This window comes from Tarenaya hassleriana, unplaced genomic scaffold (genome assembly GCF_000463585.1).
Source record: "Tarenaya hassleriana unplaced genomic scaffold, ASM46358v1 Cleome11, whole genome shotgun sequence".
Taxonomy (NCBI): domain Eukaryota; kingdom Viridiplantae; phylum Streptophyta; class Magnoliopsida; order Brassicales; family Cleomaceae; genus Tarenaya; species Tarenaya hassleriana.
This window is the reverse complement of record NW_010961290.1, coordinates 3,985,393-4,009,495: the sequence shown is the minus strand read 5'-3', so window position 1 is coordinate 4,009,495 and position 24,103 is coordinate 3,985,393. Positions and strand designations below refer to the sequence as shown.

General features: G+C 36.2%; 5 protein-coding genes across 8 annotated transcripts; all 5 read right to left on the bottom strand.

The window, feature by feature from the left end:
* Nucleotides 1-2,036: 2,036 nt before the first annotated feature.
* Nucleotides 2,037-4,371, bottom strand: LOC104805924 (mediator of RNA polymerase II transcription subunit 6). Its single transcript, XM_010530639.2, has 5 exons — nucleotides 3,701-4,371; nucleotides 3,158-3,332; nucleotides 2,920-2,989; nucleotides 2,584-2,693; nucleotides 2,037-2,476 (listed from the first exon to the last, which is right to left on the bottom strand). The coding sequence occupies exons 1-5, from the start codon at nucleotides 3,943-3,945 to the stop codon at nucleotides 2,333-2,335; spliced, it is 744 nt and encodes a 247-aa protein (XP_010528941.1). The 5' UTR covers nucleotides 3,946-4,371; the 3' UTR covers nucleotides 2,037-2,332.
* A 1,397-nt stretch (nucleotides 4,372-5,768) lies between these two features.
* LOC104805923 (transcription factor bHLH87-like) lies at nucleotides 5,769-7,617 on the bottom strand. The gene is made up of 2 exons (XM_010530637.2): nucleotides 7,308-7,617; nucleotides 5,769-7,225 (listed from the first exon to the last, which is right to left on the bottom strand). Exon 2 carries the CDS (start codon nucleotides 7,208-7,210, stop codon nucleotides 6,149-6,151), a length of 1,062 nt encoding a protein of 353 aa, XP_010528939.1. The 5' UTR covers nucleotides 7,211-7,225; nucleotides 7,308-7,617; the 3' UTR covers nucleotides 5,769-6,148.
* Nucleotides 7,618-14,265: 6,648 nt separating this feature from the next.
* LOC104805922 (IAA-amino acid hydrolase ILR1-like 4) lies at nucleotides 14,266-16,549 on the bottom strand. The gene is made up of 5 exons (XM_010530636.1): nucleotides 16,105-16,549; nucleotides 15,827-15,952; nucleotides 15,307-15,621; nucleotides 15,092-15,220; nucleotides 14,266-15,002 (listed from the first exon to the last, which is right to left on the bottom strand). Exons 1-5 carry the CDS (start codon nucleotides 16,462-16,464, stop codon nucleotides 14,595-14,597), a joined length of 1,338 nt encoding a protein of 445 aa, XP_010528938.1. The 5' UTR covers nucleotides 16,465-16,549; the 3' UTR covers nucleotides 14,266-14,594.
* Nucleotides 16,550-16,821: 272 nt separating this feature from the next.
* LOC104805921 (60S ribosomal protein L28-2-like) lies at nucleotides 16,822-18,440 on the bottom strand. The gene is made up of 4 exons (XM_010530635.1): nucleotides 18,339-18,440; nucleotides 18,074-18,233; nucleotides 17,429-17,592; nucleotides 16,822-17,126 (listed from the first exon to the last, which is right to left on the bottom strand). The coding sequence occupies exons 2-4, from the start codon at nucleotides 18,219-18,221 to the stop codon at nucleotides 16,995-16,997; spliced, it is 444 nt and encodes a 147-aa protein (XP_010528937.1). The 5' UTR covers nucleotides 18,222-18,233; nucleotides 18,339-18,440; the 3' UTR covers nucleotides 16,822-16,994.
* A 241-nt stretch (nucleotides 18,441-18,681) lies between these two features.
* LOC104805919 (NADP-specific glutamate dehydrogenase-like) lies at nucleotides 18,682-23,990 on the bottom strand. 4 transcript variants are annotated; one of them, XM_010530632.2, is made up of 16 exons: nucleotides 23,745-23,990; nucleotides 22,496-23,120; nucleotides 21,851-21,980; nucleotides 21,567-21,768; nucleotides 21,354-21,440; nucleotides 21,214-21,273; nucleotides 21,045-21,131; nucleotides 20,620-20,691; nucleotides 20,475-20,530; nucleotides 20,269-20,354; nucleotides 19,974-20,064; nucleotides 19,588-19,745; nucleotides 19,411-19,502; nucleotides 19,218-19,298; nucleotides 19,007-19,080; nucleotides 18,682-18,905 (listed from the first exon to the last, which is right to left on the bottom strand). In XM_010530632.2, exons 2-16 carry the CDS (start codon nucleotides 23,046-23,048, stop codon nucleotides 18,830-18,832), a joined length of 1,905 nt encoding a protein of 634 aa, XP_010528934.1. In that variant the 5' UTR covers nucleotides 23,049-23,120; nucleotides 23,745-23,990; the 3' UTR covers nucleotides 18,682-18,829. The 4 variants fall into 4 exon arrangements, with proteins under 4 accessions (XP_010528934.1, XP_010528936.1, XP_010528935.1 ...); XM_010530634.2 differs by having other exon boundaries at nucleotides 22,496-23,092; XM_010530633.2 differs by having other exon boundaries at nucleotides 22,496-23,085.
* Nucleotides 23,991-24,103: the final 113 nt, after the last annotated feature.

Genomic DNA, 24,103 nt, shown 5'->3' with positions numbered 1-24,103 from the left:
TAATCAAAGAGTACGGGATCACTAATTGAGATAACTGCTCAATGTGTGAGCAATGAGCACAATATCTAATTCAATTCTGAGATCACGTTCTGCAGATGGATCATGATTATCATGAAAAAAATACAAGATATTTTAATTAACCATCGTTTGATAGTTTAAGCATTAATTTTATTGGGAAAATATATATTATTGGGTTATTTCAATTAGCATTCAGGCTTAGAAATCAAAATTTCAGACGTTAATTAGCTAGACTAACATTTGGTATTTGTTTTGGCAATTATATCTAGTGTATAAAAAAAATAATCCCATTTATAAAATTGATGATTATCTGCAATATCTAGTATTAGGCCCAATTAACAAAGAAAAAAAAAGAACTCCATTTTGGATAAATTCCAAATAAATAAAAAGAATATTCTCAAAACTATATTCGACGTTTTATATTCCCTTTCTTATAAGTTTTTATAAAGTGAAAAAAAAAACACTTTTTAAATATTTCTTTAAAAAATATAGGAGTTAAGAGTCATTGGCAACGTTAGGGGCCTTAGCCCCTTAGGGTTTAGAGTTTATTGGAAAGTACGAGAGATTTTGGTCTGTAACCGAACGAACCGTGTCAAAATTATTCTATTTAAATTAACAATTTAAATAGGATATTAAATCTATTTCATATTCTAAAAAGGTTATTCTTCAAAATAAAAAAAATTAGGTTTTGAAAAATTCAACTATTCACGAACAACAAAAGAAACACCTACATACATACATACATACATTTTCGATTTGACACGTCATAGGTGTATAACGGTAATTTAAACTCGTTTTAGGGAAATGTTATAATTTTTCCAAATTTTGGCAGTTTTAAATTGATATGCAATTTTTCTTAAATTTTATGAATAACATTAAATTTTATTGTAAATTTATATTATTTCCTATTAATGTAAAAGTTTACTATTATATATGATTTTTTCGTAAACTTGAATCAATTTATATGAGATTTTCTAAAATTTTATTTAATTGTTATTCAAATATATTTGTGTTTTTTTTACTTGCACTCCTGTAAAAAAAACCCATTTTTTGCGTAAAATTATATAAATCTAAAGTCATTTATATGTCTAGGGTTTTATAACCATTTAGACTTGTATGTAATTCAAAGTCCACAATAAATCCGTTAACAAAAAAAAGTCCATAATAAATCATTTTAGCAGAAAATCATTAATATGAGAAATAAAATAATCATAATACGATTGTGATCCCATGAAGTTTTCGTCTGTTTGGATCTGAATCGGATCCACTGTCCATACGACACATCTCCCGATACGAATGTTAAATGAATTTAGTCATGGGTCCATTCATCTTCATATGTTGTTTTTTTTAATGCCTTTGCTCCAATTCGCCCAACATTATCATTTTGTATCTCAAAATCATTACTCTTCTCATAGTCGCGTTCCCCAATTCCAAACAATATATATATATATATATATATATATAAACTTAATGTATCATTTAATATTCTGAATATAATACCCTTTTATCGTTTTTTAACAAGAACGAATGAAAAATAAACACAGAGCAATTAATGTGCGGATTAATTTAGACAAAGATGTTAAATTGGAATAAATAAATTTAAAAAATTAATAATACTGCAAGGGAAGACAAATAAAATATTTCAACGGGCAGAAGGAGCATTGCCATAATGGGCGAATCTGCATGCATGCATGGCGTCTTCGGGAAATAAATTAATACGTCAAATTTAATGGGTGTGCGTATTTAATTAGTTGTCAAAGTTGGAGACAATATATACATACGTACGTACGTCTAGAAGAAGGTTGACTTTCTACGTTTTGATTTATTTGCAATTACGAAAATAATATATACTCCGTCCATTTCGACATTTTATGGTATGATATAGGAAGATAAGCTTGAACTTGAAGGGAATAAATCCCTTAATATTTTTTTTATCCCTATCTATGATTTTTTCCGATGGGTTATTTTAATTCAATATTTCTATCATTCGGTTTTCTTTTCTGGATGCTTGTTAGGACTAAGAAAATTAATCGATTTTCGAATTTCCAATCCAATCCGAATCCGGATTCGAAGTTCGTGCACCGATTAACCCATCATCTGGTTCGAATTCGGATTTTGTGGATCTCAGACGGACGTGTACAATATCGAACTATATTCCCCAGGTCTTGAAAAAGGGATTCCACAGCTTTCCCGTTCACAAGTACCCGTCGATATCGATATACCTACGTCCTGGACCGACCGACTACTAGAGCTTAACTAAGGGAGTGTTTTTGTTGGTGCCTTACACCTCTCCTCGAAGCAAATCTTGGAAAGCTTAGAACTTCATCCTTTTAGAAGGACCTTGATCGATGATCGGATCCATCTGAGGCTGTGACTCCGCCAGATCTTCCTTCTCTCCCGACGCTTCCTGGCTCACATATCCTTCTGGAAATGCTGGCGGGGGCGGTGCAGGTGGCAACTGCTTCAGACAACCGATCGAAATGTATATAAGGAAACCGGAAACTGCTGTTACATCTTAGGCAGAGAGACCCATATGCTTTATATCTGTCCAAAAGTACAGCTTACCTTGCGGAATAACGAGGTCATGATGGTATCAACTCTCTTCATTTCCTTCAAGTCCACCGTCTCACTAGCTGGCTTCGACTCAGATGCTTCTTTTTGGTTTTCAGCATCGCCTGAAGTTTTCAACATACATAGAAGAAGCTTCTGTAGTTAACTATAAATTTCTGCTATCTTTTGGAGTCCCTTTCATCAGCAAGCAGTTCAGACAAAAGAAAGCTGGTCCCTTTGCACGGTACATAGGCTATTCATATCATGTTGAATGTCAGAGAAGATCTCTAGTGGACCGATTAAAGAACGGAACCATGAATCTTTAGACAAGATATCATAGAAAAAGCTTACCCTGTCTAATTGGTTCTAGCTTTGATGCGACAAAAGAAAACGCCTTTGATATGTTATAAACAGCACGGCCCTGGTTTACATGTGAAAAACAGTAACTGCATGAGATAGAGGAGAAACATTCAAAGCAGATCTTTTTCAATCCATACTTGCAGAGACCGATCTAACAAGGGTTTCTTCTTTTTCACTATGCTCCTCTTGGCAAAAAATGAACCCGATAAGGGGAAAGGCAAGAACTTACAACTCGTGCTGCAAAAACGTTACAAAGCTGCGGTGCTTGGTATATGGAACCGTCCAAGATATAATACGTTAGCATCGGGGTAACTTTCTCGGGACCGTCCCTCTTTTGCTTACGGATTATAAACAGGTTTGGTTCCGTAGCATCCGTGAGCATATATTCTAGGCCTGTCATCTTCCTGCACAAGAGGAAATGATCATGAACTACTCTATCCAAACCTTCATACAGATTTCATTTCCAAATACTAACCATTGCATAGGTTTCCGCATCTTCCTCCAATGTATTTTTCTCATCAAACCCATCAATCTAGAATCTCTCTTTCAATTTACACATTGAGCCACCAGCCAAACAGGGACCAAAACTAGAAAGTCTTGAACTTTGAGATTTAAACCCTCCAAACCAGCAAGCAAAAATAGATGCGAAAACAGCATTGACTCAAAATCATCATAAACCTAGGATTCTTATAACATTGTCACCCAATTCACCCAATTCAAGTAGAAATAAAAAAAAAATTCAAGTAGAAATCAAGATCAATGAGAAACTCACGAGAGCTGCGAGAGGTCGAGAGGGTGTACGGATCTCCTCCTAAGCAATTCATTGTTACAGGTCGTATCGTAGAAGGGGGACAAAGCGAAGTAGTCGAAGACATAGTTACGGTCAAGGGGGTAGGTGTTGAGCCATAGCTGATCCCTGAAGCAAATACCAGTCATGTCCGTTACAAGTGGTTGCAGCCGAGGCGGAACCTGCTGATCCGCCACATTCCCGTTGAAGTTCTCGGCGGGCGCCGCCATCGCTAACAGATCACCGAACGTATTCCGTCGTCAGACAAAACCGCTGCAGATGTAGTCTTACTCTGTGTTTCCTCTTTCCAAAACCCTAACACTCCCAATTTCACAAAGACAAAGGGAATTGCAGACTCACAGCAAAACTGAGGGGGAAAAAAGGGAGACGACCGAATCTGGAGACCGATCGAAAGGGTGGAGATTTCCGGTTTGGATTCGAGTTCGGTTTAACTACTCTTTTATTTGGATTTGCTGGTTTTGGAAAATTTGTATCTTTTTTAATTTTTTTGCATACTTGGGCGTCGAGCGAAGGAGGACGGCAAGAGTCGCCGGAGAAAGAACAAGCGCCGGTGGGAACCGCCGATGAGAGAGAGAGAAATAGGGCAGATGCGGCAGCGAAGGAAAAATGTGTCACGAGTCGAGGAGCGAGAAACTCATTGGGGATTCAGAATTATTTTTTAAATAAAAATAAAAAAGAACGTGAGCTGCCGGCCCAATGGGCCGAGCTTCGGCCCAAATGCAAGACAACACGTCAGGTTCTTGACTTCTTCTGGTATGTATGTGATTGCTTCATACATTCAGCTTTGAAGCGTCGCTCGGAGGTAAAAAACAAAGGAACATAACCGCTTTTGTTGTCTTCCTATCCATGGATCTGAACTTAGACGATTATCATAAAATAGTATTTTTGCTAGCCTTTGAATGGCTTAACTTTGCAAACAACACGAGGAAAACATAACATATTAAACAATTGAGCATATATCATTATTAACAGAACGCACATACACATACATACATATATATATATATATATATATATAGAGAGAGAGGAGAGTAAATCGAAAATATGGAAGAATAAGACAAAACCCATGAGCCAAAAGAGAAGCATATATAGATTATTGTAGGGTTTTAGAGAGAGAGAGCATGTGCAGAGCATTTGAGGATGTTCAGAGAGGGAGTGATTCTCAAGATGCACGCTTTGGGTTCAATCCAGGAGACATCCTCATCTCTCTCTCCAGTTCTTTTTCTCTCTTTATCTTCAGAGAATGTTTCTTTTTTCTACCGCTTCATCATATATACCATTTCTCATTTTCTTTTTGATATTACATGTGATGAATCATGAAGTGCGATCTTAAAGACTGTTTTTTTTTACTTATCATTGACTTCTAAACCCAAGAGTCTTGCAACATACTTAGCCCTAATCTTTGATTAGTTGTTGATTATAACCTATATATATATATATATATTGACAACAATTTGTTTAATTGGTTTGGAGATATACAAGCTTTTTCTTTCTTTACTTATGGAACATGATACATGCAAATATTTGTTACCATTCAAAATTAAAGAGTTGAACGTCACATATACCTACACTTTCAACATATCTAACTATCAGAGATAAATTTCCTGATTTTATTTGAAACTGGTTTCCCAAAATTTAGTTAGAACACACTTGGACAAAATCTCATACACTCATTTTTTTTTATAAAACTTACCATATTTTCTTTTATATATACTCAATCACATATATAACTACACTTTCTTTACTTAACTCCTTCATGACATGTATTAAGTGTGGTTTATTGAATAGAAATCCACAGGAATGTCTCTAATTAATTAATTTGTCACACCTTACAACTAGTATAACTGAACCCTGATTCTATTTTTCTATGGAGTTTATTGGGTACAAAAACTAACCTAGAGAGAGAGAGATGAGTATTTCTTGTAATCCAGAAAAAGATGGATCCATACATTAAGAGTATTACATATAGATAAGAGAAAGATCGACATCTCCAAGAAAAGCTACAGCCTTTAACCAAAATGGACAGAGAGAATAAAGGACAGACTTTCTAAACTCATGGATTTGGTCTCAATCATAGCTTCATAATTGCAAAAAAAAAAAAATCGGCCTTTTTTTCCTCACGCTCTTCTGAAAATAAAAAAAAATAACAATATAAAAAAAAAAGTGTAACAGATCAGAGCTGCAGAGAGTGAGCCATTTCCAGCTTTGTTTTTTCACAATTCCAATGCTCTAATTGCACCAACAACACTTCCATGGAATCCACACCCAAAAAAAAAAAAAACACCAGTGCCCAGAGACTTGTGATCAGAGTACCTTTCTTGGAAACTGGTTATTAGGGTTTTAATCATTATCCTCTTTTTCGTTAGGGTTAATCAAATCAAAGGGTTTTGATGATCTGGATCAGTGATTTTTTCAACTCTGTGGATCGTGTGTATGGTTAGGGTTTTGCATGGGGAGAAACAGAGAAGGTGGGTGGAACAAGGGGAGTGATGATGATGGCGATGGATCAGGCTTGGGGCTTAAGTTTTCTAACGCCTTTACTTGCGCCCTAAGGAACTTGAGGTAATTAGCAGCCTCGTCGAGCATTGATGCGGTGTCCATCTTTGTCCCCCCTGGAACCAATCTCTGCAAAACCCTAATCCTTTCGCTGATCCTCTCCCTCCGATGCCTCGCTGCCACCGTCTGTGGATCCGTGGATATCCTCACGTTCTTCCTCTTCGGCTTCTCCGCCATCTCCAATCCGAAATTTACTGGCCTGAACGCTGCTGCTCTGTAGATCATCTGCTTCATCTGAGCCATGGCCTCTGCGTCCGGTTCTGTATCTCCAGACAAGGACGTCGAGTTCGAGCTGGGCTGCTGGAAACTGATACTAGATGAGCCTGATGGTTTCTCTGATCTGGGTTTCTTGGATTTTGTCGGATTTTCATTGTAGATGAGCTTGAAATCTCCAGTTTCTGTCGGAAATGCATCATCCTGGGGACCAACAAAACGGAAGTAACTTCCTGTTTCATCAGCTCTGGCTCTTTTTGCTGCAGACTTGAGCTTCGTTTGATCTGAAGCGACCCGAGAGACAGTCTCAGCAACCTCTCGGTTCTCAGATTCCGCAGACGAGACTCCTCCGAAGCTCCATAGCGTTTGGCAGTCCGAGAAAAGCACGGAAATGCCATCATCTTCCACCGACGTTGAAGTGTTGTTGCTGTTGCTCGCTGATAATAAACAGTCAAGTGATTGGTCGATCGAACAGCTGTTCTTAACATGTTGTCGTTGCTGTTGCTGCGGCTGCATGGGTCCCACGTCAACCATGAAACTGCTCAGAGGAGGAAGGTTGATGAGCTGAGAAGAACACAGCTCCGGAGTTATCAGTTCACTTCCCCATCTCGAATCCGATCTGGGTTTCACATATTGAGAACAGTTGATGGAATCCATCAATGGTTCTTGAGCGTAGACAGAGTCGTTCCAACACAAACCATCCATCTGACCAAACGGAACCTAAGAACCAGAAAACACATGTCAGAAGCATACTTAATCAGAAACGGAGCCAAACGCAGCTAAACACAAGAGATTTGAAAACCTTAGGGTTTCTTCTTGTTCTTTCAGACAATATAACAGATGCAATCTGGTGAAGTTCTTGTATATCCTCTAACCAACCCTCCTTTATTGTCGCCACCGAAATGGAAGAAGAGAACAAAAAGATCAGAATACAGAAAATGATGATGATGATGATGATGATGATGATGATGATCGGTTACAGACAACTGAACTTTTTCGGGCGAAGAGATAATAAACCCAAAAGGGAAAAGGGAAAGAGGAAACAGAAAGAGGAGCAGCTGGGTTCCTTTTTTCTTACAGAGAGTTATGTTCTGTTCTGTTCTCTACTCTTACCCTCAGCTGCTCTGATTTATAAAGTCCATGTTAACAAACCGTGTATTTTTTTTTTTTTGAAAATGATGATGAACAGAAAATTTCAAAAGAATTCAAAAACCCATTTTTTAAAAATAAATAAACATTTTTATCAGTAACCCGAATAAAAACCAAACTGCATCCTATGTAAATGCCCAGTGGTTACTATTTTTTTATAAAATCGAATAAATTAAAAAATAACCATATTATACTAAATAAATAGCCAATCTTTTTAAAAACCACCGATATACACACCCCATATGCATTGGTATACCTCTATATATACATATACATGTATGTATTTATTTATGTTTATATATATATATATATATATATATATATAATAAAAAGGGCCCAACTTTCGATGAGATAAATTGTTCCTCTACGAAAATTTCGATGAAATAAATTGTTTCTTTCAACTTCGATACCTAAAATCTTAGGTCTCTCTTTTGTCATTATTATTTTTAAATAGAATTAGATCGGTTTGAATTTAAAATAAAATATATTCAATATAGCCTCCACTTGTTCTCCAATGATTTCTTTTATTTTGTTTGTTTCTTTTGTGTTATCTTCTGATTCCATTAAATTATTTTTTTAAAAATCTATATTAATGGTTATAGAAAAAAAATCAAGGGATGATTATATATAATATAACTTTGATATTTAGTAAAAACGATTTAGAGTTTTTTTAAAATTATATATATATTTTTAAACATTAAGAAGTTATATTAATTATTGATTGATAGCCAAAAACCATTTAATTTTCTAAAAATAAAGTAAAATTTTACAATTAATATATTTACATTTATTAACAGAATAATTAATATTTTCTTGAATATTTTTAAATATTTCAACTCTAACTTATTTGTAGGGTGGTTTTATTTATATGCTAATTTTTTATAGTTAGTATTTTTGAAGAAAAAACTTTATTGTTATTTTTAGATAAAAGATTAGTTAAGTTTTTTATAAATTAAAAAATTTTGGATACTCTTATAAGGGAATTTAATAGAGAATCCAAATAATATTTCACAAGAAAGAGAATAATGAGTGATGTTTAGTGGAAGCTCTTAGATGAATTAGAATAAATTAAGATACATTATAATGAGTTTGGTGTGCATATGATATGATAGTTTAAATAATTTTCTGCACCCGGCAAGCATCTTTCAGAAGGAACAATAACCATAATTTTTATGACCGAATAATATATATATATATATATATATATATATGATTCAAATCATAGAGTATATGATTATGCAATTAGAAAAGGTTGCTATAATTTAAATTTAAGTGCTTAAGCAGAGAAAAAGGACTGACATCCTTTTAGTTTTAGCATCGACAGGATTGAAAAAGCTCTCGGGAGAGAAAGACTTTTGGGTTTGAGGTTTTGAGTTTTTTTAAGTATTTTTTTTTTCGATAAAAGCAAAAGGCTAAAATAAAGATATTATAAATTACATTAATAATTGTTTTAATAATGGGGAAACTGTAATTGTTTTTATCTTTTTACCTTTTAATCATCATCATCACATTATGATTGATAGACAAACCTACATTTTGATATCTTTTTCTCTTTGTAAATTGTTTTATTTAATTGTTGGATTATAAATATGATGTTTGGTGGCTTTTCAAAAAATAAAAACTTGCGTGAATTTCAAGTCCAGACAAATTGTAGATATCCCACCATACGACAGTTTAAAGATATGATATATATTCCAATTTGTTAATAATTTCACGATCAAATCTTTAAAATTATTCATATCTTTTTTTTGGAAAGTAGTTATTAATATCTTATGTACTTTTTTTTTGTTCTCTAACTTTTTTTATATAATAAGGTTAGTTTCTTTTCAATATTTCAAATTTATATTAAGAGTATCATTTACAAATCATCAAAATTGTAGAGAATTACCCAAAATTGGATGACTCAACAGGTAAAAAAGGGAGCAAATTTTTTTTTCAACCCGAGTCCTCACTTAGGAACGAGCATTCACATGGGTTTTTTGATTCTTTGAAAGATATAGTTAGACAAAAAAATGCGGTGAATTTATTGTAGAAAATTATTATAATAAACAATTTATAAATTATTATTTTTTTGTATTTGAATATAATTTATTATTTTATAAAAAAATTTAACTATAATTCCATGAGAATAATAACAGCAATTAACTTGTAATTTAAAATCTGTGTGTGAAATTATAATGGAATATGTAATGATTCCACATATTATTTGGATTCATTCAAAACCTTACGATTCAAACTAGTTGCATGGGAATGCAATTGTTCCTTGCTTAACTCCTTAGACTATATATAGAGTTTCCCTTAGCTGCATTGATAAGCTCTGAAAAATATTAGTAACCCAATTTTTAAGAAGCAAATATTACTAGTAAAAGTTGTTTGCATTGGAAAATATATTAGGAATTTGAAATCTCTCTCATTAGATCAATGTACATAGTAATATTATCCTCGTCTTTGAAACATATTTAATGGCAACTCAAAAGTTATCTTATTTCGAATTAGAAATATCTCAAACCCATTATAACTTTATTACGAAAAATATTTTTAAGACGTGAAGACCGTATAGTATGAAATTCGAATAACATTTTTTTTTATCAATATCATCATCTTAATCTCGAGTTTATATGAAATCGATCGTATAAATTTTTCGTTTTCACTCGTTTCGATTTTGGTTTTGAGATAGTTATTTCGAACTTTACAACAAAAAATGAATAGCGATATAGCATATATATGTGCATGGTAGGAAGATAGCAACATCATTGGAGTTATGAGATCAAAGTTTATTTACATCGCAATGAGAGAGAGAGAGAGAGAGACTTGAACTCTGTCTGCGTCCGACCACGTGCCTTCCATAATCTCACAGCTCATTCGTTTTTGTCAACTCTATTTTATCGATTTTGTTTTTTTAAATATAATTCAAACGGGAACAAATTAAACTAACAAATCAAAGGAACAAAGCCTTATCGATTTGATAATATCAAAATACCGAAATGGAATTCAATATTAGTTAGAAATATTGGGGTGTACCTATTTGGTAGATTAGCATACTGCAATCAACAATGTAATATAGTGTTGAAAAAATTATAGAAAATCTATGCCGGGATAAGATTTTTCAATCCCATGCATAATAATTTTCTATAAGTCTCGATAAAAATAAATATATATATATTGATCCGTGGACAATTTGAAATGTAAACGTAAATCTAAACTGGAACAAATCGATTAATTTATATCAGATCGTACTCTTGATTTCCGGCTCGAACTTGAATTAAGCCTGAGCTTCTCCTTGGAGTAGAGGCTTCTCCTGTTCTTAATTTTCTGCATGCAGAAACCTTTTATTTTCACCCGGTGATAATGGATTCTGACTAATTATCATGATGCAAATACAGATGTTTTTGTATGTAGATGTGGAGATTTCGATTTGATGAACCGAATAAATATCTAATTATCGAATTTGATCAAAATAACACATGTGTACTATTATTTTGTAATGAAAGTTAAAGTAAAACGTTTACCAAAAAAAAAAAAAAGTTAAAAGTAAAACTAATTTTAAATTAAAAAAACAATTGAGTATAACTTCTGTCCTAAATGAGAAAATCTGAACCTAAACATAGTTGAATCAAAATATAACCGAAATTCTAAATAATCTGAGGAAAAAATATTTTACATAAGATTTTGGAAGAAATAACGCATTTGATTGCATAATGCCAAATTAAGATCAAATCAAATGCAGAGTTGTCGTCATCCGCGAAGTATAATCATGACGAAAGAGACGTTCTTTTTTTTTTTCCCGTTTCCGTTACGTGTAAAATCCTAATATTTGTCACTAATAAGTTCAAATAATCAAATAGTAATTAACATAACCAAAACGAGAAACCATTACCAACGAAGAAAACGAAAACAAGGAAAATTTCATGGGATGCGACATGTCGGTCCAACAACATATCCGTTGACCAACTCTGACTTCCAATAATCTTTGACTCGATGTACCCAAAAAAAACTCTCTACAGAAAATATATATAAATACTCAAAAATTCAGAAGATTTCATATTAATTATGTTGACCAAAGTAATTAATTTCTCCGTTGAAGCCGACTATAGATCTTATAATGTTAGAAATATGTATCAGAAAAAGAATCGAGATAGTTAAGGACGGATATTTTGAGGTTAACTAAGTTATCTCATGGGTCGATATTATTAAATTGACTTTTTTGTATAAATTTATATTTTTGTTGGTAAATAATAAACAGTTGCATATAATCATACATTTTAATCACAACGTCGATTTCCATATATGTCGATATGTTCAAGTCTTCACTTATATTATATAGTTTGCCCCAAATATAGAAATAATACATCCCAAAATAGAATAGCCATTTTCTTTCTCCCGAGACTTCAATGCGAAACTTCCCCTATTAATTTTTTCACTTTCTTTTTTTTTCCTCCTTGAATTTGTAGATATATTGCATCAGCAAAACATCATTATGAGATGATCATTTTGAACCATGAGATCGTTTACGTTGTTATTAAAAAAATAAAAATAAAAGAACTTGATTTTTCAGAGATCATCTTCTTCTTCCACTTTTTTCTTTTTTAAAAAAATTATCGACTTTTTTCTCGTTAAAAATCTTTCTAAAAAATAAAAAAAATATTTGAGAATAAAAAATCTTATCTTTTGGAGTCGTAACAATAATTTCGGTTCTATTTGTCTTAAACGTGCGACTCTCCTTTTATTATATTTTTTAATTTGATTTTGAACTGAAAATTCGTCGAGACCAGATTAATCATGAAAGAAATAATTTTGATTCGATGATCTCAAAGTCATAACAGTTGCCAATCTCTCCATGACCCAAAATTGAAATTAAATATATGATATACTAGAGTATGGATCTAACCATATTCCATCAATTCTACAAAACGTTACAGTACCGTGGGACATTGAAACTATGGAGACTTCCTAATGAATACATTCACATTAAATTACGATTGAGAAACCTATCTCCAAGAGACAGAGTTAAAATTGTCGGCCGGTCCACAAATTTTGGTCCTATGCATAAAATGTCAAACACCCCATCAAAATCAAAGCGTTTACTAAAAAAAAATTAAATAAAATCGTTCACGCATAAAACGACGTCGTCTGAATTCTGAAACGGAGAGTAATGTTTTACTTTGGCTCGGTCCGGTTTGAAAATGGTCCAGTGCTCGAACCGTCCGCCCTCTCTCTCCTCGATTATTGGTGGTTCACACGTGAACATAACGTTAACATGCACACGTGGCACGTTATCATAGGTTGTTGAGCTGAAGGCGAGTCGTCCCACGTGGGAAATCGGCATGGGGTAACATCACCCTCCATCGAGAAGATTCAATATTATCGTGTTGGAATTAATGAGTCTTGATAAGGATACGAGTGTCAATCGTATTTGCATGTACATCGATTTGGATTCTAGTTTGCATTCGTTATAAATAAGACCAAAACGAAAATATATAATTATATTTTGGTATCCGGCTCGATTATTTTCGGTTTAGTTTATTCGGTTATCAAAAGATTATAACCGAACAGATTCATTTGGTTCAGTTTTATAACGGTTAGGGTTCGATTATAGACGAATAATAACATCATCAACATCAACATCAACATCGTCTTAATCCCAAGATTATAGACGAATAATAACAAAACAAAGAATTACAAATGAAAATCGGATAGTAACAAAATAAATAACATAAAATAACATCTCTTTAAAACAAGTAAAATAATAATACCTTAAAAAAACAAATAATGGATTATGAAATGCTAATTTACTTAACACATATTAAACATACTTTTTACCATATATAGTTATTATATATACCTAGGATAAATATTGAAACGTCAAACTCATATTTAATAACCGATTGGTTAACCGCTATTATCTGAAGATGATACAAGTTATAACATCACCATCGGTCCTTCTCATTCTGTATTATTTAATTTTGTACGATATAAATCTATATTTTACGAAAAGTGAATAAAAACTTAACTTATTAGGCGAGAATATTTTTAATAGTAGTTGTTCCAAATTCTTTTGAATATTTCAAACTTGATTTCTATTATTTTTGGATTCGAATTTTTCGTACCTTTTTAGTTTCTATTAATTTGGGATGTTATTCGAATTTTCTTCTCACGTTTGTAATCTGTATAGATTGTCCTTTTTTGTTTTTTTTATTCATTTTCTATTTAAATTTAGTTTGAATTCAATTAAATTTTTATATTGGTTTAGAACATGTCAGAACTAAATCGATCATCGCATGGATGATAGTCCTCGTTCGATCCGTAAGAAAGTGGCATTTCAACAAACCCAACATATATAATCGTTGGCCCAATATAAAGGCCCAGTAAATTGATTTCCCTCGAGCTGAAGCACGTGGAACTAACCGGATGTGAAAGTGGCATTTCAGACCGAAAGGTCTGGTTTTCGTCCCGGCACTAGCCGCATGGATGGGCCGGGTACTCGAAAATTCGGGTACCCGTGTTCAAACCCTAGGATATGGAACTTGGTGCTACTCTGTATGCGCTCGAGCCGGCTTACGCGATCACAGCATCCGCAAAACTCGACACCGGACGAACAAACATAAACCCGATACCAGAAAAATCCCGAGATAAGCTGCGATCTAAGGCCGAACAAGTGTTTTGTCGGAATCCCGGAACAATCTCTCAGAGTTGAGTTCTCTAATTTTTTTAGCTTCCCAGAATCAATAGGAAAGAAACAGAAACAAGAACCACTCAAGATTCTCACAATGAGGGCCTAATCACTGATCCTTTTCGACGAAGTTTACGTTTCTTCAGTTCCCTGAAAACCTATCTGATGCATTTGTTCAGGACATACTCATTTCGTGTTTATTTATATAACGGATGAGATAATGCCAATCTTGTCGGAATGAAGGTGAGCCAGAGAGGACCGGAAACGGGTTCAAAGTTCATCCTTGTAACTCTGGTGGGGCGATGAATCGTCGGATCGGGACTCGAGGAGATATGTAGCTGCCAGGGATGCATGCAGGGCAGCTCCATAAGGGATCGCTTCTTCGTTCACACGGAAATAAGGCGAATGCAGGTTCTCCATCCGTGGTTTCCCCTCTTCCTGCATTCCTACAAAGTAAAACAACCCGGGTTTCGCTTCTTGGTAGAAGGAGAAATCCTCCGATCCCATCAGCGGTTGCATCTCAGAGTAATTCTCAGTTCCCAGCATTTCTCCCGCAACCTTCTTGAAGAAACCGTGCAGGTTTTTATCGTTCACGGTTGGGGGGAAAAAGGGTTTACCCTCCTCGAGAAAATCCACCGTCGCAATACACCTCTGAACGCTGGCTTGCCTTGTGATAACCTAGTCAAAACAAAAAAACTGACAATCCGTTTTACTTTCACGACACAATAAGAGACAATCTCAAACCAAATGTTCCGATTGATATTAACCTGCTCGATCCGTTTCTTGAGTTGCTTAAAGCTTTCATTTGAAAAGGCTCGGAACGTTCCACCAATTGTAACCGAGTCTGGAATCACATTAAAAGCTCCACCTCCTTCAAATTTGGCAACTGTGACCACCTGCAAATGACCCTTTTACACTGACCAAAGATTTGATAAAGAAGCAGGCCAAGATTTGATAAGGAGAGACGAGAAGAAAGTTATACCTGCGAGTCGAGGGGGTCGGCCTCACGTGAGACTAGGTGTTGTAAGCTTACAACCACATTAGAAGCAGCCAATATCGGGTCGATGGAGTGCTGAGGAATAGCTGCATGGCCTCCTTTCCCGGTAATCTTGGCTTCGAAAAAGCCACTCCCAGCCAAAATTGGACCTTCTCTGGAAGCCACTTCACCCAATTTCAAGAGATTTGAGACATGAAAACCGAATATTGCATCGATATTGTCCAATACTCCACTCTCCATGACTTTCTTTGCACCTCCTCCACCTTCCTCGGCTGGTTGGAAAACAAGAACTACTGTACCCTAATGAGATGATCCAAGAAAATTTTACAGAAAACCTATCAGATGCTTAATCACATTATACTTCTGGCAAAGAATGGCATCTACAAAGAACCAGAGCCATGGAAACACTGTAAGTTTACATGAAATCTCAACCAAAACACGGTAGATAAGACGGGTTTGGGGATTTGGACAGAACAGGTTAAGGAAATTTCTCTGTAATGCTAACCTTCAATTCTTCTTGGTGTTCTTTGAGCAGTTTTGCAGCACCGAGGAGCATTGCCGTATGAGCATCGTGCCCACAAGCATGCATTTTCCCGGGAATCTTACTCTTGCTTTCCCATTCCACCATTTCCTACACAATCCAATCCAACACATCTCAAATCATTTCATGGTTAAACTATTATGCTGCAGACAGGACAAGAACTCGTTGTTACAAGGCATGCAACAATAAGGCAGACAGATTCAGACCATTTTTCATCGAATTAACAGAATCAAAGGGAATACCTGCATAGAAAGAGCATCCATGTCTGTTCGTAGCGCAACGAAAGGTGGCTGACCGGTCCCGACATAACCAACAACGCCAGTTACGCCGACTGGGTACTTGTAAGAAACACCCATCTTATCCAATTCAGCTCTGATGAGCTTACCTGTCTCGATTTCCTCGTAGCCCAGTTCTGGGTTCTCGTGGAGTTTCCTTCTGATTCCGATCATCCAATCAACAAAATCATCCCTTTGGGCCAAATTTAGAAACTTTTGGGGAATTTGCGATAACCCAATCGAGGTTTGCGGAAACGAACAGGAAATCGACGAAGGATTGAGTAAGTGAATGATCAAAACAAGAGAAACCCATTTGCAGAAACTCATGATGATCGTCTGCAGAAGACGAGATCGTAGGGATTCCGCGTGACGATGAAGCACAAGATCCCCCAACCGCTCCTTTAATAGTAATTTCACTCCTTTTATACGCACGCATCATCACAACTAAAATCACTCTTGTTTTCCGTTTCAAAATAGAGTCCACCTGAATCGAAATACTCGTTGCTTCTATACATGCTGTAAACGAACGATATTTACGGGGCTTTAGTCCATATGTAACTTTGTATATCCAGTTCATTTTACCCTGACGGTCAAACTTGGTTTCTACTAATCCGTATGCAAATGCTTTGTATAGAGAATGAACATAAATATTTTGAATCTGATTCTTCCCAGGCTCAGCATCCAGGAAACAATGACATTGATTATATCAATTTGCATTAAAATAAGAAAAATCTCGCTCCATTTTCTAAATTCCTTGACAAAACCAAAATATCTGTGAAGAGAAACGAATCCGGAAAACCTCTGTAGTCTTCGGTAAAACGAGAAACAAGGGCAAGAAAAAGACGATGCAAAACAAATCACTTCATGGAAGAAGCCTGTCGGGTTCTCTTTTTGGCACCGGATTTGGCAATCTTGATGCTCCTGTGAACAACGCTCAGCCTTGCAAGGGCTGCTTTCTTAAGGTCTGGTCTGTAGTGGTTATCGGCCACCTGCACAAAAGAGACGTGGCCGTGTTATTTTGCAAAACACAACACAAAAAGAAAAAAACAGGGTTTGGAGATGTTGATACAAACTACGCATACAAGAAGATGTTCAGAAGCCAAGCGTAACAAGTGGATTTCACCGAAGGGCCCAACAAAAAGGGCTCTTCTTACATGTTATAGCTTCATCACCACAGCTTAGAAAAACACACTCAATGTAGATCACGGTATCGAGAGAGACTGATCAGATTATGCAGTGTTTTGTCAGGATAGATCAGGTCCTAATTATGTTGCGTAGAAAGCAGAAGTACCTGGTTAGTGACAGCTTTCGCCATCCTATGGAATTCCTTCTTCATGACAGATTTGTTGAGAGCAGAAGATGGCTTGTTCTGTTTCTTAGTCTTGGTTGTAGCAAGCAACACCGACGCATCTTTGCCCTCGGGTTGGATAGTCACAGTCTTCAGGTTTGCCAGTCCTATCAAAACCAATTTCCACAAAACCATTCATCACACAATCCCAATGGTCTCTGCCACCGAAAATGAGACATCAGCTCGATTTGAATTCTGTTCTTAAACAGCATTTCGCAATACAAGACTCCATCTTTTGCACTAGTCAAAACACCGTATGAACAGGCAAAATGACAGTTTTATATCAGACATCAATATGCTCATGTAGTCATATCCCACCATGATCCATAAGAGAGAGAAAGGATTAAACTTTTTCCTCGGGGGATCAAAGATATGACCAGAGACACCATCAAAATGCCTCAACAAACTACACATTTCTCAAACGCTTCACCCAAAAACCAACAACACGTCAGTTAATGACGCATTCTAATGTAACGGAGGGAAAAAAAGTCACAGTGGGTATATCTCTATACTAAAGTTGCAGATCATGGTTCGCTGAACGGACAGAAAAGTATCCGACGAAACAAGAAAGCATGTCGGATTTATTACCAGAGTGCTTGTAGGAGTTCAGGTTGTAGAGATTGTTACTCTCCTTGCTGAACTGAACACCAGCACTGCCTCTTCCGAATTGCTTCACCAGAAACGAGTTGTTTTTCTTCACCATCTCCCATATCAATGGACCCGGAACCGTCGCCATCTCTGCCTTTCACTGCACTTTTAAGAAAACAGATCAACAATCTCTCAAAAATCTTGCACAGAGAGAGAGAGACAGAGAGAGAGAGAGAGAGAGAGAGAGAGAGAGAGAGAGAGAGACCTTCTCTAGGTCTTCGACTGGCTTGCGAGAGGTCGAGCGTAGGAATGAAGAGGAGGCGGCTTTTATGTTAAGCTTGGCTCTGTAACCCTAATTTCCGGATACGTTAATTACGATTTTGTCCTTCCTAATTTTTAATTCAAGAGTTACGTCATTACAAATGCGACTCTCATTTATTTTAGGAATAGCCTCATCCATGGTTACATTACACGTCCTTACCATTTTCACGCCCGTTGACCTATTTTGTCTACCTGTGTCTCTGGTCAAAGTATTGCATTGGAGTCCCTGTTTTTGCTCGAACAATAAATAAAAACACTACAAGAACGCGTTGGCATATAAGGGGAGGAGCTTCATTAACAAACATGTAAAAAAAAAAAAACAATGATCAAATTACTCTCTTTAAATCATTACACGAAATTACATCTTTATATATATATATATATGTATATTACAGAGTTTCCAATTTTATCATAGAAGTTTTTTTTTCCAGGAGCTTAAACACAGCCTTGGTCTGTCATGGCTTGAGCTATGTTCAGAAACGCAGCTATAGTTGCCCCATGTACAAGCGCCCTGCAATTGGCATCAGCAGTGTGAGTCAGAACCATATCCGAGTTTACAAAAGTAAAAAAAGATTCAGATTCAGACAAATCTTGAAACTGGGAAAGGCTTACTCAGGGCTTTCTTTCTGATAGCCGAAATCATTTGCTGCTTTAAGGGCTTTCTCATATGTCTGCTTCAGCGCTTCCTGCCAATGATCATACAAAGATCCAAAATTCACCATTCTTAAACAGAGGACGGCGGCAGCGTATTATCATAAGAACAGTTGAATGGATTGATGTTTCCACCACAAAAAAAAAAAAAAAAAGAAGAAGAAGAATTTACCTGTAATCTCGTCTCGAAATCTTCTGCTGACCACTGCAATGAATTGCATTCACGTAGCACTTCGATTTCCCCGGCAGCAACCTTCAACAGGATCATCAACAAATATCGATGGTCATCGCTAAAACATATATATTTCAACAATCATGTGCAGTATATCTGTAGCATCGATACGAGAAGGGCGAAGAGAACTCACCCCGCCAGCTCCAGCAGCAATGGCAGGAGCAATCAGAACATTCGCCTTTCTCAGAACATCAACTGCTTCAACTGTACATGGCATGTTCGATCCTGCGTAAACCACATTCACACTCTCCTTTAGAGCCAGCAAGTCGACAAAGAACACATCATGACGAAGAGAGAGGAGTCCCACTACCTTCTACAAGCAAGCGACACCCCACATTAACCAAATTGATGGCATCCGATTGATCAATTTCGTTTTGAGAAGCACATGGAAATGCCACGTCACACCTTTCACTCCACGGCTTTGCTTCGTCATAGTACTTTGAACGTGCGTATGTCTTGGAGTAGTCTCTGCATATGCACAGATACATTAACAGTTGGGATTAGCGGTCGGTGTTTTAACCCAAACCCAGCAGACCCACAGGTATCTGAAACACGGGTTGGACAAGATCCTCGAGCACAAGCTCGGGTGGGATGGCACTGAAAACCCAAACCTCAGATTCAGGTACCACACCAGCCCTCATCCTACCCTAGTTGGGATCTATATGATTAGGGACCGAAATCATACAAGAGAACTACCTCAGACTTCTCTGTTGGGCTTTTATATCCCTCAAGAATGCAAGTTTCATATAATCGAATCCATCATCATCCACTAAATACCCCTTTGAATCTGCAAAATTTTTGCATCAGAAAAAAAAAAAATTGTGTAAGCCAAATCTGACAGGTGATATTCTCAACTAAGAGACACTTAAAAACTCACAGTCCAAAAAATAGAGACAACTAAAAACTCGATAAAACTATTAAAACATCGACACCATACAGAAATTCAAAGATAATTTGGTCAGTCCAAATCTAAATTGATCAGAGAAATCACCTGATACCGTAACTGGATGAGCTCCACAAGCAATCAACTTTTCTACGACATGCATTGCAATTTTCCCGCACCCGCTTACAACACATCTGAAATAATAATACAGAAGAATAACTAGGTTAGTGTTAAACTCCTACAAATTGGTAACAACTGAAAAAAATCTCATACAATGCAAGAACACACTCAAAAAGGGTTAAAGGAAGAGATACCTTAGTCCCTTTAATTCTTTGTTCATATCCGCAAGCATAAGGCGAGCAAAGTAAACCTGAAACGATGCAAAATATATTAGTTACGGAGGTGTATAAAAAATCTTGACCCGCCAATCTAGCAAAGATATAAAAAAATATCACTTACAACACCATAGCCACTAGCTTCAGTTCTAAGGCTAGAACCAGCCCAATATATCCTTGGTCCTGTAAAACTTCCCTGCATAAGTAATTGAAACAAGGATACAACAGCCAAAAAGCTCTTTAATCTCTTCCAAACAATCAAGGCTGAAATTAGAAAAAGAAAAAGAAAAAAACATTTTTTATTCACAACTCTATGACTACATAAATAATTAACTTGAGGTAATCGAAAATCTGATGCAGTCAAATTTCTCAAGAGCTTGGACGTATAAGTGGACTGTAGCACGTTAAAAACAGTAAAAAAAAAAGTGAAAGATGAAAGGAATAGATTACTGGACATAAAAAAAGGCAAAATCCAACGACTTTAAGTTGTCAAGAAACAAAAACGGGAGAATATCAAAGAAATAGGCCGTGTTCAAGGATTTTTAGTACCTGAAACTGACAGGTTAGACGCCTATACTGTCCAAAGAAGTATCCCATTTCTCGAGTACCGACACCCATCTCTTCTGAAGGAAGATCCTAAGCTTACATAATACATTAAAAGTATTATCGAAAGCATAAAATTGAGCCCCCCAAAAAAATAGAAATCCATATTACTTACTTTGTCAGGACCCAGATATCTGTACATCTCGTTCATGAAACTTTGGCAAAATCTCATGATCTGTCCATGTTGCAAAAACCAATAAGAACATCTGGAGAAGAACATGCAACAATGATAATTTGCAAGGAGTAAGATCTTACTTCACTGTCAGTTCTCCCTCTAGGATCAAAATCACTTCCACCAGCAGCCCCTCCTAGCTTATATGGTGACAAAGCGTTTTTCAAAGTCTGTGGAGGATTGGCAAATTATTACAATGTATGGTTTTATAATCATGCAAAACAGAAGTCAAGGTTGCCACCACGGGGAAAAAAGAAAGAGAAAAGGGGAAATAAGAATAAGGTCAAAAAGGATACCTGCTGAAATCCGAGAAACTTAGCAATGCTTAAGTTCATCAATGGATGGAAACGTATACCTCCCCTACATGGACCCAATGCCTGGTTAAACTGAACTCTAAAACCTCGATTCACATGAGTTTCACCACGATCATCGACCCACGGAACTCGGAAGACAATCATTCGTTCAGGTTCTAATAAGCGTTCCATGATATTGACATAACTGAAACAAAATCAGAACAAAAAAAATAAGATTCTGATGCACTCTTCCAAAGCCCAGATGAGAAGCACAACAAATAACTTACTGAGAATTTTTTGCAATCACCCGCTCTAAAGCATGCACAGCTTCTTGCACAGATTGGAGAAACTCAATCTCATGAGGATCTCGTTTCATAGTACCCTCAACAATTGAACCAGCACTTTTTGACATAAGAGCTTCATCAAAGAAGAGTACAAATAGTCACCATCACCATAACCAGGGAAAGACAATCGGTTTGTCATGCAAAATTGAGGATATCAAATCGAGGCCAGAAAGAGAGATGACCTCTTCTTTTCTATTGAAAACCCAATATTACACAAGGAAAGACAAAGAAGATGACAATATCTCTCCTGATCACATAAATTTCGAATTGCAGCATTACAAGCAGAAACAAAAACTGTATCAAGAATTTACAGCTAACTAAACTCCAATGGAATAAATTGCAGACTGGTTTCTACAAGTAAAACATTTTCCTGTTAAAAGCTTCTTTTCATCCCTTAGACCAGGTACCATTATTCCTAGTACTAGATATCAAATAAAATTCAAAAAAAAAATCACCTTTGTACAATGCAGAAAAGAGAAAATTCAAAAGAACTAAAAAGACCCTTATTGCAAAATTACTTGAAAACAATCTTAAATGACAACAGAGAAACGGGAACCAAATCACTCAAAGCAGATTGCACTGACTTACTCTTCAAATATATGGGTTTGTCAACAACAATCTTATCCTTGGAAGCCATTTGAAGTCGAAGAGCCTCTTTGTGTAGCAAACTATTGTTGTGTTCCTCTAAAGCACTCATCTGCATGTTTTTACTTCCTTCATTTCCATAAGGATTTCTCCTATGCTTTCTACCATATTCTCTGCAAACAGAGCAAAATATCCTAGCCGTTCCGTCCTTCACGTCAACATATGCCCACTTGTAAGTGTCAGCCCATTCCTCTCTCCACCGTTTGACAACCTTCTTCTTTCTCTTAGCTGGTTGTCCCTTTGACATATCATGATCCTCACCAGGAATGTCAGATACGACAACCATATGCTTTGTTTCATCATGTTCCCCAGTAGAAGGTTCCCGTGGAATCAATGGATTGTTAGCAAACGATGGGTCGTCATCTCCAGGTCCGATTTCCAAATCGATCTCTTCACCAAGATTGCTAACGACAAGTTGATGCCTTTGTGCTTGCTGAATTAAGTTCATATCATCCATTGTGGGATTCATCCCCAGCCCACCTGTTGGCCCGAACATTCAGCATCACAGTTTTAACTGCACCTTAGCTTCTCTTCTGTTGACTAACCAAAGCTCATCACACACTTTGCTCTGATATCCAAGACGATGAACTAGTGGAAAACAGTGACAAATGGTCCATTATTAGGACCAGACAAGAAAATAAAGAAACAGAGTAATACGATCAAATGCTCTGATGCAAGAAATCATATAGCAAGAGAATTAGCAGGAACGACCAACAGAAAGCTAGATTAACAACAATAAGACTTTGCCAACCAACAGAAGACAAATTGTGCATTTGCTCCTAAAAATATACAACTCTGGGAAATCAAAGATGACTTCCGTTGCGAAGGTAAGACCAAACAAATGATTCCTCTAAGTATGTGAAAACAAGCAACTTCGGTTCCAAATCCAGACAGAAAACTGCTTTTTTTACACCAAAGAATTCCCCAAACATGTAGGTTGATTTTTGAACTGGCTTGTATAATTAGAACCGCAACAATCGAATCAGTAACCGTACACACCGAAAACAAGCTATCAAAGTATTCCAACTGATGAAATGAAACCAGATTTTGAGAATACCCAAGAAGCTCAAAACCGATTTCGAAGTCAGGAAACTCGAACCAGTGATCAATTCAACATCTCTCAGAAGACCCATAAGCTATTTTAGCATTTCAATGAAGACCCAGAAGTTCAAACGAAGACGAACTCAAATACCTAGCTGATTTCAGCAGAGATTTTCCTCAAAACTCCGAGGGCGAAACTGAAAGATTGCAACTTTCCTTCGCGTAGAGCGAAGAGTCGACGCAAGATATACCCGAAAAGGAAGAAAAACAGTTGCCAATCAAATGAAATTGTGCTGCTCCAAGTTCGTCGGATAAATTTTCTCCACGGAATCTATGGGTTTTAAACTCCGAGTCATGAAAATTTCTGACGGAGGTTTTGTTACAGCCGTGAATATATGAGCAAAAGCAAAGTTGCTTCGCAAATCAGAGTAAACATATTTGTTAATTGTTATGGAAAGGGTAGCACTTAAAGTGGGGTTTATTTTATTTTACATCTAATTAATCAACTTT